Source organism: Lemur catta, chromosome 9 (genome assembly GCF_020740605.2).
Source record: "Lemur catta isolate mLemCat1 chromosome 9, mLemCat1.pri, whole genome shotgun sequence".
Taxonomy (NCBI): domain Eukaryota; kingdom Metazoa; phylum Chordata; class Mammalia; order Primates; family Lemuridae; genus Lemur; species Lemur catta.
Genome location: NC_059136.1, coordinates 69,060,761 through 69,076,980, shown reverse-complemented (window position 1 = coordinate 69,076,980; position 16,220 = coordinate 69,060,761). Strand labels below are relative to the sequence as shown.

At 39.1% G+C, this 16,220-nt stretch overlaps 1 protein-coding gene across 1 annotated transcript in view; it reads left to right on the top strand.

The window, feature by feature from the left end:
- CPNE3 (copine 3) overlaps positions 1-6,897 on the top strand; it is a 43,682-nt gene extending 36,785 nt beyond the window's left edge. The window contains exons 14-16 of the mRNA XM_045560493.1: positions 425-558; positions 1,971-2,207; positions 3,799-6,897. Of these exons, the coding sequence (XP_045416449.1) occupies positions 425-558; positions 1,971-2,207; positions 3,799-3,909 (482 nt within the window). The 3' untranslated portion in view covers positions 3,910-6,897. The remainder of the gene's footprint in view (positions 1-424; positions 559-1,970; positions 2,208-3,798) is intronic.
- Positions 6,898-16,220: the final 9,323 nt, after the last annotated feature.

Genomic DNA, 16,220 nt, shown 5'->3' with positions numbered 1-16,220 from the left:
GCTATTTTTGTGGAACCTCTGGCCATATATGTGATTTTTTGATTTTTTGATTTTATCAGGAACTTTTTCTTACCTCTTATCATCAGTTGTATGATACAGCACCTTTTTTGTGGTTCTTTTTCCATCAGTCACATTCCCAAAACACATCAAAATTAAGCACAAATGTAACAGTCCTACTGTAAACTAATGAACAATTCAACTGTGATGAGAATAAATGCCATTTACTGGGGGAGGCCAGAATTTATAGGTTTTTGCAATGGAGCATGGCTATGGAGTTTTGTAACACATAGCATAGAGGAACTCCTGAATATAGAACTTTTGACTATTTAAAATACTATATGCTGATAGATATAATTAAATTAGCCTGTATTATAAATAAACATGTTGTGCTTGAGAATTTTTAATATGGCTTTTTTCGGTCTAGGAATCCAAGGCATTGTAGATGCCTACCGGGCTTGTCTTCCTCAGCTAAAACTCTATGGACCAACTAATTTTTCTCCAATCATAAATCATGTGGCCAGATTTGCTGCTGCAGCCACACAACAGCAAACAGCTTCTGTAAGTGTTCTGTGGCCAGGGGATGGGAAGAATGTGGATTGGTACTTGCTCCTGTTGCCATTTTTCTATTTATTTATTCTGTCTTGATACAGAGTTAGGACAAGATGCCATGGTACAGTCATCCTTGGCTTGGGAGTAACATCTATTGTTAAATTATTAAGAATAAGACAAAATTGGTCAGATGTGGTGGCTCACATCTGTAATCCTAGTACTCTGGGAAGCTGAGGCAGGAGGGTCACTTGAGGGCAGGAGTTCGAGAGACTAGCCTGAACAAGAGTAAGACCCCATCTCTACAGAAAATAGAAAAATCAGATGGGACTGGTGGTGCATACGTGTAGCCCCAGCTACTGGGGACCTGAGATAGGAGGATTGCCTGAACCTAAGAGTTTGAGGTTGCTGTGAGCTATAATGATGTCGCTGCACTCTAGCCAGGGTGACAGAGCAAGACTCTGTTTCAAAAAAAAAAAAGAATAAGACAACAAAACAATGCTTGCATCCATACATCTTTTCTCTGTCTCTTTTGAATTAATTTTCTTAAGATTCTACCAAAAAAAGGATATTAGCTACCTTTTTGAAGTAGACTTAACAAATTAGGGCTTGATGATTAAGCACATCAGTTGCAATTGCAAAATTACTTACTGTACTAAAGAGATTTGAATTAGTTAACCTTACCTATTGGACCTTACATGCCAAATCTCTCTTATTTTAATTATACTCAGAAGTAAGGTAAGGGAAACTACCTCATACAGTTGTTGAAAGGGCTAAATGTAATAATTTGTATAAAGTGCCCAGTGCCTTGGTCAGAGTAAACATTCCACACGTTAGCTACTATTATAAATTTTATTCCATTCTAGACTTAAATGGCCCAAAAGATGGAGTCACAACTTTATGTAACATTTTGCTACTATGAAAAGTTTTATCATAGATGACTGAATGTAGAGAAAGATTCGCCCCTTTAAACCATATCCATTTTTTAAGAAGTGTAGTTTAGCGTGGTAAACAATTCTACTACTTCTGTATTTATTTGATCTTTTGAGAATGAAGTTGTTACTTGCTCCCTTGATTGATACTTTGACATATTTAATAGTTCAGTTAAATTAAAGTGTTTATTCTTATGTTTACTGAAAGGTTAATCTTTGACATTTAGAAGCCTTGCTTCTGTCTATTTTGCCAACCCTATTTTGTGGTCTGCTGCACTTTTAATGAACCTGTAGTTTTTGTAAGAGTCAATTTCCTTGTCATCAGAGTATCTTAGAATATTTTATGCAGGTGGTATTGTGGGTGGGGACTGCCAAGAAAAATGAACAAGTTAGAGACTGAATGACTCATCAGGCTAGAGCTGTCATTAACCATAGCTTTTATTGTTCGGGAGTTTGACTTGCTCAGTGGACATATTTTCTTTTTTTTGGCAGCAATATTTTGTGCTTTTGATTATTACGGATGGTGTGATCACAGACCTTGATGAAACCAGACAAGCTATAGTGAATGCTGCCAAGCTGCCCATGTCCATCATCATTGTTGGAGTTGGTGGTGCCGACTTTAGTGCCATGGAGTTTCTGGATGGTGATGGTGGAAGTCTTCGTTCCCCATCGGGAGAGGTGGCCATCAGGGACATTGTTCAGTTTGTGCCTTTCAGACAGTTCCAGAATGTGAGTATTATTCTTCCTTATTCAAACAGTAAGATGTTTGAACACAGACTTTTGCTCGTCCACAACCAGGCAAGTTGAGTAGGTGTGGGGTTAGAGAATATGTGACCACTGTCTTTTTTCCATTTGAGAGCTCTGATTGGATCTGGAGTGTTGCTTCAGGGTGTATATAGTGTGTTTCTTGCAGTCTATAAGATGAATTGTTAAAAATGGTACTGTTGAGAATGTCTTAAGATATATTTTATCTTTACCTTTGTAACAACAGAAAGAAGCTCTATGTAAGTATATGCTTGATTTATCAAGCTGGAAGTTGGTTTGATGAAAATTTCTCAGGAAACTGTTGTATGTAGTTTACTTCAGTGGTAACATCTTGAAAAACTGTGGAACAGAATCATAACCAGGATATTTACATTGATATAATCAAGATACAGCACCACAGGGATCCCTCATGTTACCCTATTATAGCCACATCCATTTCCCTTCCACCTCTATCTTTTCCTTGACCCTTGGCAACCACTAATCTGTTCTCCATTTCTGTAATTTTGTCATATCAAGAATGTTACATAAATGGAATCATCATATAGTATGTAACCTTTCGGGACTGGTGTTTTTTTTTACTCAGCCTAATTCTCCCAAGAGTCACCAAGCTGTTGCGTGTATTCCTTTGTATTGTTGAGTGCTATTCCATGATATGGATGTACCCCACTTTGTGTAACCGTTCACCCATTGAAGGACATCTGAGTTGTTTCTCGTTTTGTCTGTTATACTGCATATAGATATTTATGCATGGGTTTTTATGTGAACATAACCTTTTATTTCTCTGGGGTAAATACCCAGGAGTGCAATTGCTGGGTCATATGGTAGTTGCATGTTTAATTATTAAAGTAACTGTCCAGAGTGGCTATAGCATTTAACATTCCTACCGGCAATGGGAGGGGGTGAGGGCATGTGTGTGATTATAAAGGAGTAATGTTAGAGAGCTTTGTGGTGATGAAGTACTTCTGTATCTTAATTGTGGTGGTGGTTACACAGATCTCCTTATGTGACAAAACTGTATAGAATTTTATATCCACACATACAAAGGAGTGCATGTAAAACTAGCAATCTGAATAAGGTCTGTGAACCGTACCAGTGTCCATTGCCTGGTTTTGATATTGTACTATAGTTACAAAAGATGTTACCTTTGGAGGAAACAGGGTGAAGAGTACATGGGACCTCTCTGTATTATTTTTGCAACTTCCTATGAATCTATAATTATTTCACAATAAAAAATAAAAAAAATTTAATACCAAGTGAATGAAAGGCCTACATTTAAGAGTTAAAGAACAACAAAAAATCATCAAATGTTAAAATGCTGGAACTGAAAAAGGGCTTGATAAACGTCAGCAGGGATAATAATAATAACAGCAATCATAAGTAACGTTGGTTACTTAGCTTATTCCACATTTTGTGGACTGTTCCTCGGAAAAGATACAGGCCTACGAATTGAGAATTACTGCTTTTCAATGGCTTCTGAAGTATCCCTAGTCTTTTTTCAACAAGCCAGTAAAAATTCAGGTGCTGATAAAGTTGTTTTGATTTTGTTTTTCACAAGGCTCCTAAAGAAGCACTTGCTCAGTGTGTGTTGGCGGAAGTTCCCCAGCAGGTGGTGGGCTACTTCAACACCTACAAACTCCTTCCTCCCAAGAACCCAGCTACGAAATAAGAGGAGCTGTGACCACTTCAGTAGAATTCTTTTGTGCTGTGTGGAGCAATGCCACCTTTTACCCAGAATCGTGTATCTGTCATTTTATGTACTCTTCACTTCCAGCATTTATGATGTAGATGTAGTTTTCTATGGATTATATCTGTTTAAAGCATTCTTTTGTACTTTTTTGGGGTGACAGTGCCAAGTCCATCTTTGCTCAATCAATTCAGTGATTACTAGTGATTTACAGTAATTACAGTGAGGCTGTTTGGATTAGAAACTAGTATGGAAAAAGCTGAGTTTGCCATTGTTGTTTTTTACTTTCATATGATGAAAATGATGTTTTTAAATGTTTGTCATTAGAATGAAAAATTGTTGGGATGATGTGATTTGTAGGTTGCTATATTTGGTTCATAGTGTATGTTAAAGCCAATGTCCATACCTGATTATGAGAGCTTCTTAAATTAGATGAGATTGAATTTGTTACTGGAACTCTGTGTTTAGTGCTTTTCCATCAGGTAAAACCTCTTTTTAATTGCATCTGATTTTTGCTGCAGTTTACAAAACAGCATGCACTCACATGGGACTTCATGAAAAGTACTAAATGAGCAGGAAAAACACATATTCAATTTTTTAACTGTACAATCAAGTGAAAAAAAAAAAACCTCATGTAAGTAAGCCATTTTTATTTGCCTTTCTAGATATTTTATTTTCATTGTGGAAAACTGTAAACATGGTCAGATTTGGCCTTTGTTTTCATTGGCTGAATGTGACACTCAGGATTCTATAGATGCATAGATGATAGGTTGTTCCAGATTCTACCTTATTAGATTATTTTAATTGAGATTCGTTAAAATGGTTAGGACTGCTTTATCCTGGAAAGCTATGAGGACCAGACATATAAGGTGAAATTCAGAATTCCATTTCTTTCTAACTAATGAAAGATTTTACTTATTAAAAAAAAGTTTTTATGCTTTTCTTGCTAAGGTCCCATACATTAATTTGTACAGATTCATTTATATGTTTTCTCCTTTTTTTAAGTGGCATTTTGGTCTGATTTTTAATCTCATGATACTGGTTATCTGTTAATCAAAATCACATTTTACGTTTTAGTAATGTGCTATTTCTTAAGTACAGAATATATCGTATTAAGCATAAAACCTGTTGTAATTTAAAAAGAGAAAAAAAATAAAAGCAAACAAAACCCTTTCTAAATGCTGCATTAAGATAGAGTGTACTTTACATGCCTTTTTTTTTAGAGTAGAATTTTTTTTCCTGTTACCCTTTACAGCATATTACTTAGTAAACATTACACTTCCGGAATAGATTTAGTAACATTTTATTGAGGACCTGTGTGCTAAGTACTATGCATATCCGTGTATTGGCCAATTATCTTCAGTAATTTAGCATTTAAAATTGTGTATTTATAACATATCCTTAAGTAGATGCACGCAGTGCCATGTTGACATGCCTCTCACTTGTATTGAAAACCTGTCCCACAGCCCGTGTCTCTTGTTCTCTGCAATGTCTGAAGGAAGTCAGCTGTCAGCTACTAACAGCTTTGATTTCTCAGAAACATTCTCATTGCCAAGGTCAGGCTGAGAGGGGACCTGCCTGCTGTCGTGGTTGTTTAGCCCAGGTGAGCAGTTACCTACCACCTTCCTGCTTGGCTAGCTGGCCTCTGGATTTGTGCTGTTACCTGGAAGGTTCCTAACCAGTAGTCTGCTACTCTATAGTATGGCTCATTAGTCAGTTTTGACATTACCAAGAAGGAAGAAGAAAACTGATTATTTTTCCAATTATTTGGAGCCACAGTTTTCTCAGATGTCCTAATTCAGTTCTTTGTGTGCTTGGAAACAGCATAGCAATGTGCTGGTTTTCAGAATTTTCCCTTTTAATCACAGGAAGCTTTTTAAAAAACGACTTACACATATTCTCCATATATGGTAAAACAGAAATGGAGCTTCTCTGTTTAATGCTGGGGCAGGGTCCAGAGCCCCACCCACTGGGCCTACTCCTCATTCCCATTCACCAGCTCCTCAGCAGCACCTAAGCCACCTGGACAGGCTACAGGGAACTGCTGGTCACAAGCACTCATTGTTTGGGCAAATAATAGTCATCACTGTCAGTTTGAGTTGGTCTTCATAATTTTATATTCTGATTTTACCAGAGTTGTTCCCTGTAAAAAAATTTTTTTAAAATTATTAATTCTTGATCGGGATCATCAATAGGTGCTGTTAGTCATAAGAACTGTGATTGCAGCAAATTAGGGTAATTGGTACCTTTTTGTAGTTTTGAATAAAAGCATGTATAATTTCTAAATTATCAGTTTGTAAAATTCTTGTAATTTTAACACTCAACATCATCACATACTGATTTAATATTGTTTTATATTAAAATAGTCCTTTTCCCTATTGTGCCACTATTTATTCAAGTGCCATTTGTTCTTAAAATGCATTTAAAGAAAAATTAACCAAATTGACTTTCATACTTCATGTAATCAGATATAATACAAACGTATAATGCAATGACAGTGCCCTGGATATATGTAATATTTCTCACATGTGCCTGTACTGAGAAAATATTATAACAACTGTCCTAGTCACCTTACCTTATAGTTAGAGTTGAAATTATAAGACCATAAAAATTTAAAGTCTGATCAGGGATTTTTTACAACTGTTCACTTTGGTCATGCCTCAGGCAGCCTTTCCAAAGTAAATTCAGGGCTCCAACTTATGTTATCTTTTGACATAGTTTGCCTTTTTCATTTCGTAAATTTCCTGGAAAGAAAATTTCTACTCTTCTACTCTCTCTATATGTGTGGTTGATAGTCATGGAAGTGACACATAAGGAAAGCTAGAAATCTGGTGGAAACTGTGAGAGACTATTTTGTGCTTTTATGGTGGTTATACTTGATAATATCTGTATAAGTTACTAATATATGAATTGGTGTTGAATATATCTTCCATTTGAATTCCCTTTGGATAAAGTTATTTCTTGATGTAACACAGTAGTGTCTTGTTTTCATTTTTATTCTTTACATATTATCAAAACAATTGAAAAGTTAGAAATAAAGTGAATATAGTGTTTTAGCTGGCCTGTATTCCATATTTTATTGAATTAAACAATTTGGGGGATGTTATTTTATGATATTTATTTATTGAAAAGATATTAAGTGGGTTCAAGATACTTTTCTGGGCACAGTAAAGGAAAGATTCTCAGCTTATAGATAGGGTGGCCTGAGATATATGACACTCACATTTTATCAATCACATTAAACAGGATGGTGTATCCATCTAACTTTAAAAATATATTTTTTAATTGCTCTGTTATGTTGCAGTCACTGGAGAGGACTTTGCAAATGTAATGTTGACCAAGGCAGCAACAGTTGCTGCCTTTGTAGAAATAATGCTAGAGGGACAGAGAAAACATTAAACAAGTAATTACAGAGGCATGAAATCAGTGTGTGATATAACATATGGTAGAGAGACCTAACCCATCTAGGAGTCAAGGAGCACATCCCTTAGGGTAGGCCATTCAATCCAAGACCTGAAGGTTAAAAGCATTTATGAAGGTGTCAGGTCAACAAGTCTGGAGTTGAATGTTTTCGGAGTGGAAAGAGGTTTGAGTTTGTTGGAATAAAAAGTGTGAGAGGGGAAGTGGTAAAAGAAGAGCAGAGAGCTGAGGTGGAGTGAGTGGTGGGGCATACATCCTGGGGGCCCCTGCGGTGGGTGAGGGAGTTCAGACTTAGGCTAAGGGTAACGGGAGGCCACTAAATGGACTTAAGAAAAGGAATGATTGATTATATTTGTGTTCCTGAAAAACTAAAGGACATTACATTTTAGGGCAGACAGCTGAGCTCTGAAACCCATAGAGTTCCATGTGGAACCCTGTCGCCAAACTTGGGTCTGGCCACAATGACTTTGCCTTGGTGAGGCCCAGATGGGGGAGCTGATGGTGCTCACCTTCTGGTGGAGACTCAGCTGTTCGTTCACTTGCTAAGTGTCTAATTCTAGGTGTTTCCAAATGCTGTGCTTTTCCTGCCACAACCCTGCCGCCATATCAAATCATCTGTTAGGCTTTTATCTCATCAGTTCCTTGATGGTTCAGAGGTTGGCTCACACTTGGTGACAACAGATCTCCAGGATTGCCAAACTCTTGCTTGTAGCAAGACCATCACCCTTGTTGCTTGTCACCAAGATTATATGTTTGGCCAAATTCCCCAGAAAAATCAAAGCAGGTTACATTGTCCTTGGAGAATCACACTTTGGCTTGGCTATTGATTCTTTCCTCCTGCAAAAGAAATGATCAGTGAGGCAAGTATCATTACAAGCAGAATGTTTACTTCTTATAGCTTGGGAAAGGAGGGCTGTACGTCTGGTCTTTTCATCTGCAGACTCGCAAAGTACCAGGTTTTATAGCATCACCTGGTCTTCTAGGACTGGACTCAGAAGAATTTTTAGGAATCAGTGAGCTCTAGAGAGTTCTCAGAGAAAAGACTGAATAGGAAATTATTTGTCTTTTTCAACCACCCCTTCCATCCAGTAAGAAGCATTCACTTGTTCGCTGAACAAATATTTATGAAGTGGCCTCCTACTGCCAATTAATAGGGGAATGTAAAAGGAGTAAGGAATTACTAACTTCAAAGCTTATGATCTAATATGGAAAAGGAGATGGTATATGATGCTGAAACAAAACAGGAGTGAGTGAGGTGAGGGAGCCCACTGTGGTTGGAGTAAGCCTGGCCCTTCTCATGCCTTCAGGAGTCCATGGTCATGAGTAAAGAGGGGCACCTTAACACTTCTTCTGGAAAGACGTTCCTCCCTCTCATCCTTCTAACATTCATCGCGACTCCAGGACTGTCCATATCAGTGCTCACGAGAAACCCAGATCATTAGATTCCTCACTTCAACCCCTGGCTCCTTTGTGCAATCCCTACCCTGACTCCACATCCCACTTCTCTCCAATGCGCCAAACCCTTCCACCCTGCCCTCGGGAACTGGGTCATTCTTTAGCAAAATCTCTTACAATGCTGCTTCTGGACAATCCCTTCACCTTTGTATTCTAATTAAAACCTGGCTCTCTTGAAGAACACTGCTTCCTCTTCAGCCCTCTCAAGTGAAGATTATTTCTTCTTCCTGAACTACCACTGGGCTTGGAGGCAGGGTAGGTACCCTCTGTGGCCCTCCCTTCTGCTTCCAGGTAACTTTCCCTTCCTCTTTAAAACCTCCAGCTTTGAAACTCCTATCATTATAATAGATCACTCTCTGTCCCTCCCTAGAATAATCTTGTTCTCTACTTTAGCCCATATTCTGAAAGTCATATCCTTATAGATAACAAACCCCTCCCTGATCTCGTTTTCAAGTATTTCATTTTCCTATAACAACCCACTTTCCAACTCACTCCCTCTGGTTCCATGACTCTAACAAATCTCCATCAGTGCCTTCACTCCACCAGTCCTACCAACTTTTTAACGTCCGTCATGGTATGGCCCCTCTGGCTGCCATGTCTTTTCGAAATGTCTTTTCTACTATTCTTTGCCTTGGCCATTTGCTCCAATGTGGGCTATCTTGCTCTCACTTAAATATGCCTCGCATACTCCTCGCTCAGGGCTTTTGCACTGGCTGTTGCCCCTTCCTGGAAACCTCCTCTCCCTTGGTCACCTGGGAACCTTGCTCTCAGACCTCCTGCAGACCTTTATTCAACCATCACCCAGGGAGTCTTTCACCAACCACCTTGGTTAAAATTGTACCTCCTTCTCCAGTACTTTCTATTCCTCTTCGTTTAGGTTTTATTTATTTTGTTTCTTATCTTCCTTCATCCACTAGAATGTAAGTTCCAGGAAATCAGGGATTTTTTTTATGTTTTTTCACTGCTTTATCCTCAGAGTCTAGAAGAGACCTTGGCATTTAATAGGCACTCCCTAAATAGATACTGAAAGAATGAACCAATGAAGTATGTGAGAGAGCAGATGTAAAGATAGAAATTAATGTGAGAAAATATTGAAGCTTAAATGGGGAGATTTTCTCTACAATATGAGAGGAAGTCAGGACAGTGGGAAGATCTGGGAGAGCTTCTTGGATGGTTTGGCATTTCATCTGGGATTTGAAGGTTACATAGGGTTTTATAAGGTAGAGAAAGCAGAAGAGCCTGTTAAACAAAGAAATCAGCATTGTCAATGGCATGAAATATGAATGCAGAATGGGTTGAGGAACATTGTCAGTGTAGGAAGATGAATAGTGTGCTTGTAAGAACCCTTTTGTTTCATAATTCAATCTCTTTGCCCACTTTTACAAATGTGATATCAAAATTGAAACCATGTTACTCTTTCACACATTTCTGTTTTAGTGAAATCTGTCCTTAGGTCCTTTCTGAAGGACACACTAAATCTTTATCTTTCCTGTCAGATTTGGAATATAACTATGGTCCTAACATGGCAGACTTGGTCATCATTTAACCCCATGAAATCTTGGCAAATGTGTTTATTTGATCCTTCTTTAGGTGGATGCTACGTTTATGATCTTCATGTTTGAAGAGGAGTGTGATATCTTTGATCATGGACTCTGCGGTACTCTGAGGTAACCCTGGGCAAAGGATCTTGTTTTGTGTTTTGTGAAATGGGGACTTGGAGTAGGAATCACTAAATTCCTTTTCAAGGCTAAGATTCTGGTGTAAACAACAGAGCTCGATTTATTTAAAGCTGGATGCAAGAAACTGCATCACAGATCTGGCTAATAGCCCTTTGCATGCACCGTGTCCTGAATTCTGTCATACTTAGGATTCCCAGCAGAGAGGCTTCGTATAAATGTGAAGCAGAATCATTGTGTGCAGTGGACAGAGATGACCAGAGGTGTAAAGGGACAGGGAGGGGGGTGTGACCTTTCGGGTATCACTCTCTTTCCTCACCCAACGGATTTATTATCTAGAAATGTCAGGTTGTATTGCTTAATGATGCACATTTATTTGGCCTTTGCACCATCACTTTCAGTCACAAAAGTTATAATAGGAAAAATACAGTCATAAAAACCCATAGAGGAAAACATCAAATTTTACTATAGTGTATGGAGAAGGTACTTCAAGCATGAATTTCAAGTGTCTTTGTTCTGATTAGATATAATAAATTCTGAATGGCACAATGATTAACATCTTCTAAAGATTTTAAAAATTCCTCCTAGGAAGGTAAAATAATTATTGTCAATACAAAACAGGCCCAAATTACAAACGTACAGATTCTTCTTTTATTGGTGTTCTATGTAGCAATTTTTCATCTAATACAATTGAAATGAAATAGCCTGTTATATATTATTTTAGGGTCATTTAATACCAGTATTAATGGTCCCTAGAATATGGAGAGGGAGCCAAGTTACTCCTTTCCTTTGGGTATACTTAGAGCTTTTGTCTCACTCTAATCCAATATTTGGTGAAGATGTACTCTTTAAAAGTAATTTCTACTTCAAAGCTCTCTTTTAGATAAAGAAAGGTTTTGCTTATTTTTGACATGGTCTGTATGTAGGGTTGCCAGATTTAGCAAACAAAAATATAGGATGTCAAGTTAAGTTTGAATTTCAGATAAACAATTAATGTGTGTGTATATATATATATATATTTAGTGTAGGCATGTCCCAAATATGGTACAGGGCATATCTGTACTAAAAAATTATTCATTAACTGAGTGTCCTATATTTTATCTGACAACCCTGTCTGAGAGACAGATTGCAAAAACGACCACAGTCCTTCTCCCCTTTCTGGATCCATGCTTTTGCAGTGTGACTTTACAGTCTTCCCATTAAGAAGTGGAATTTATTTCTCTACCCCTTGAATTTGGGCTGATCTTGTGACTTTGGCTAATGGAATGTGGTAGATGTACTGATATGCCAGTTCTGAGCCGAGACCTACAGGGCCTTGCTCACTTCTGCTTTCTCTTTCTTGGAACCCTGTGCAGCCTCCATGCCCACGTTAGCCTTTTAAGGGATGAGGGACCACGTAGTTAGGGACCAAAGGGCCCATCTGAGACTGTCTTACACCAGCCAGGCCCCAGCCTATTCAGCCGCTGATTATAGAGCATGAATTAGCCCAGCTCAGATCAGAAGAACCACCAGCTGAACCAGTCCAAACTGGCAACCTATAGAATTTAATAAATGATTCATGAGCTAATACATTATTAATATGTTACTAAATTTTAGTTAGCAAAAGCAAACTTGATATAGTTTGACAATGTAAAGCAGAGCTGGGCATGTTTAGGATCAGAGAACAGCTTATAGATTGTGCTGAGTTTTAAGGGCCACAGATAAAAGTAATATAAGAGGTGGTTTTTGTCATCGATTTTGAGCAAATAACACTTGGGGATGGCTTCAGTGAATCAGAAGAAATTACTTATTGAAGTAAATAAACACTTGTGCCTACAAGAAAAAAAGGGTTTACTCTTTGTTTTGCTTCTTTAACTATTTAATGTTTTAAAGGGTAGAACCTCTGCTAAGTGGCTTCTTTATCCTTCTTTCTCTGCAGATCTTTCTCTGCAGATCTTATCAGGATATACTCCGTATAACCAGCCCATTTTGCACTAAATTTCTGGTAGTTGATTGTTGAGGTCAGATCTGGGTGGGGTTGGGGAAGAACTTTCATGTACAGTTAAGTCTTTAATTAATGTCAGCGACAGATTCTTGGGATCTGTGACTTTAAGCAAAATGATATATAACGAAACCAATTTTACCATAGACTAATCGATATAAACAAATAAGTTCCTACAGCATATTTCTGGTCACAAAAACATCACCAAACTTCTAAATTTGGACAAAAACACTTCTAATTATAAATATTAAATTAAGTGGGAACTATACATACATTTAAGAAAAATTAATAAACACAAGTAAGATAAATATTTACCTAATTATTCCAGTGCAGGGTCTCGGGTGACCAGAGCCTCTCCAGGGGGTTCAGGGTGCAAGCCAGGCACCAGCCCTGGACAGGACGCCATCACATCGCAGGGCACACGCACGCAAACACCCACACTCACTCCAACTGGGACCATTCAGACACACAAGTTCACCTAGCATGCACGTCCTTGGGATGTGGGAGGAAAGTGAAGAAAACCTACACAGACATGGGGCAAATGAGCAAACTCCACACAATGTCCTGTCAAATGATTAATGATGGCTGGGAATGGTGGTTCACACCTGTAATCCTAGCACTGTGGATGGCCCGGGTGGGAGGATTGCTTGAGGTCAGGAGTTTGAGACCAGCCTGAGCAAGAGCGAGACCCCATCTCTACCAAAAATAGAAAAAATTAGCCAGGCATGGTGGCACACCTGTAGTCCCAGCTACTCAGGAGGCTGAAGCAGGAGAATCCCTTGACCCCAGGAGTTTGAAGGTGCAGTGAGCTATGATGATGCCACTGCACTCTACCTGCAGCAACAGAGTGAGACTCTGTCTCAAAAAAAAACCCAACCAACCAAACAAACAAACAAACAAAAATCTAATGAACATGGACTCTAAGGGGTTCAGAGAAGAGAGAGATGTGGGTTAGTATGGGAAGCAGTAGTATGGGAAGAGGGAAGAAGTAGGGAAAAGCTCAACCGTTATCTTTTGGGACCCCTGCATGTCTGGGCTTTGACAGTTGGCCAAGGTAAGAGCAATGAGATTTATGATGTGATGTTTAAAGTTCTAAACTCTGTGACCCAAAGTCAGTTTCTAGTTTGTCGTCCTGCCTTCCTTATATGGCCAGAGGTGGATAAGACCTCCATTGGCAACTTTATAGCTTTGAGCTCTCCTGAAGCCTAGGTTTTTACCCAGATCTCCGGGGTTCAGTCCCAAGACAGAATGTGGTCAGATCCTTGTGTGAGTAGCAACCCTGGGGGGCTTGCTCGTGGGACTCCCGGGGCAGTTTTTCTCTCGCTGTATTGTTTTCGAGGCCTTTAAAGGAAAGCCACACATGAGTATGAGTATGAGTATGAATATGCTCTGTGGAGTGTGTCAGTGCTTTCCAGTATCCTCACTTGGAAAATCTTTGCACTCACAGTGACCTGGGGCAAGTTAATGATTACTCTGTCTCATTTTCCTTGTCTGGAAAGTGATGAAGATGATAAAAATAATAGCTACCTCATGAGGCTGTTATGAAGATTAAATGAGCTACTAGAGGTACAACACTTAGAATAGTATCTGCCACACAGTAAATGCTATGCCAGTGACAACTATTTTTATTTTGAACCTATCTGAAACTTTAGCATGCGGGACTTACTTTTGCCTCAATTTGTGTGTATGTGTGTGTATAATAATTGTTTGCTGTCTACTCACCTATTATTTTTTTTTCTTTTTCTTTACCAAGTCTGACTACCAAGAGACTACTCACCGCCTATTGTTAAGAAAAATATCTTGTTTTAAAATAGTTGGTTCTTAATTGTTCATGTTAAATAGGTCACACTGTGGTGGGGGCACATAGAATAGTAGTTTATCGTTTGTCTAAAATTTAACATTTGAGCCTTTATTGGGGCCCCTTCAAACACTCTAGTTAGTGTGTGTCCAGAGATCATTAGCTAACATGCGAGTAGTAGGAGAACTATTTTGTTTTCTTAATGACGTTTGGCTTAGGCTCAGGCTAGGTTTAGTTTGCATTCCCTGGAAAGCACGCTGTTTAGGTGAGGACATGGGTGGGAGAAGGTGGCCCCACAGGGAAGGATGTCAGTGCTGACGCACATCAAGGCCAGTGGAAACAGGGCTGCGGCACGGGTCTAGACGGCTGGCAAGAGACAACCAGGGAGCCCCTGGGGAGACCAGAGATAAGGCTGGGTGGCTGTTCGGCACCTATGGCATTTGTAAGACTTGATAGCAGTGAGACTTACACTTGACATTGAATATAGAATATCAGAAGATAAAGAAACCTTGCCAACTTGAGGGGATCTGGGTGAGGAAGAGAAAACCTGAGTGAGCACTTCCTGGGGATTTATAAATGCTCAGCCGAGGAGTGTGAAGAAACTGTAGAAGAATAAGACCCGGTAGGCTCTCCGCATTATACAGACGGATTATTTCAGCATAAATCTCAGCGGTGTGACTGAGGCTTGGCAGAGTGGTAAAGGTAGACTCCCGGGGGCACTAGGGCTGGCTCCAGCACTCGACAGAGAGGATCCCACATTTAATTTGAAGATTCCATTCACTCAGCTGCTTTTTATTGAGCACACACAGTTACGCTATCCTGGAAAATCAAAACAAAACAAAACACCTACCTTAAAAAAATTGTTTTTATCAGAAAATGCTTTTGAAATCCATGTTTCCCTCATGCATGTTTTACCATCTTCTACCCCCACCTCCTCAAATGTTTCACATCTTTAAGCACAGTATGAAATTAATATTATTAAGGTTGGGTTCTGGGCTTGGGGTCTGTTGGGAACTAGGAGATGATAATATTTGGGAGTTTTATGAAAAAGAATGGATTTATTAAGATTTGTTGAGAGAAGTGTAATCAACGTCTATGGAGGCTACAAATCCAGATTTCAACTACTGTCCTTCCCCATGGGTAAAGTTGATGAGAACTGCACTAGGAAGTAGGCAAGCGAGTGAAGCTTCATCTGTATTACAGCCACCCCCTATCGCCAGCATCACTGCCTGAGCTCCACCTCCTGTCAGATCAGCGGGGGCATTAGATTCCCATAGGAGCACGAATCCTACCATAAACTGTGCATGCAGAGATCTAGGTTGTGCTCCTTATGAGAATCTAATGCCTGATGATCTGAGGTGGAACTGAGGCAGAGACGCTAGTGCTGGGGAGCAGCTGCAAGTGTAATAAATGTAATGCACTTGAATCACCCCGAAACCATCCTCCCCAACCCCTGCTGCCAGACCGTGGAAAAATTGTCTTCCATGAAACTGGTCCCTGGTTGCAAAAAGGTTGGGGACTGCTGCCCTACTTGAAAATCTGGTAACATTTTAACTCTTCCACTGCCTCTAAAAATATCAACCTAGGCTGGTTCTATCTCCAGGGATTATCTTCTGCACTTCCAGGAAGTCTTACATAACATACCACTCTATTGTTCTTTAACTTCTGCTAAATTATAAACTCTGTCAGGGCAAAGACTAGCTCTTATGCTTTATTTGTATAAAAACAGAAAGCCCAGTTTTTTTAAAGGGAGAGATAATAGGCAATTATGGAAGAAAAACAAATAAGTAATTGACATAGAAAAGATGCTTCACTTGTACTCAAAGAAATACAAATCAGAACCAGAATGGAATAAATACTACCTTATCTCATCAAATTGGAAAACCCTTGAAAGCAGGTAATAGTAGCAAGTGCTGGCAAGTAAGTGTACTGGAGTTACTGTTCTGGCAATACTTAGCAAAAT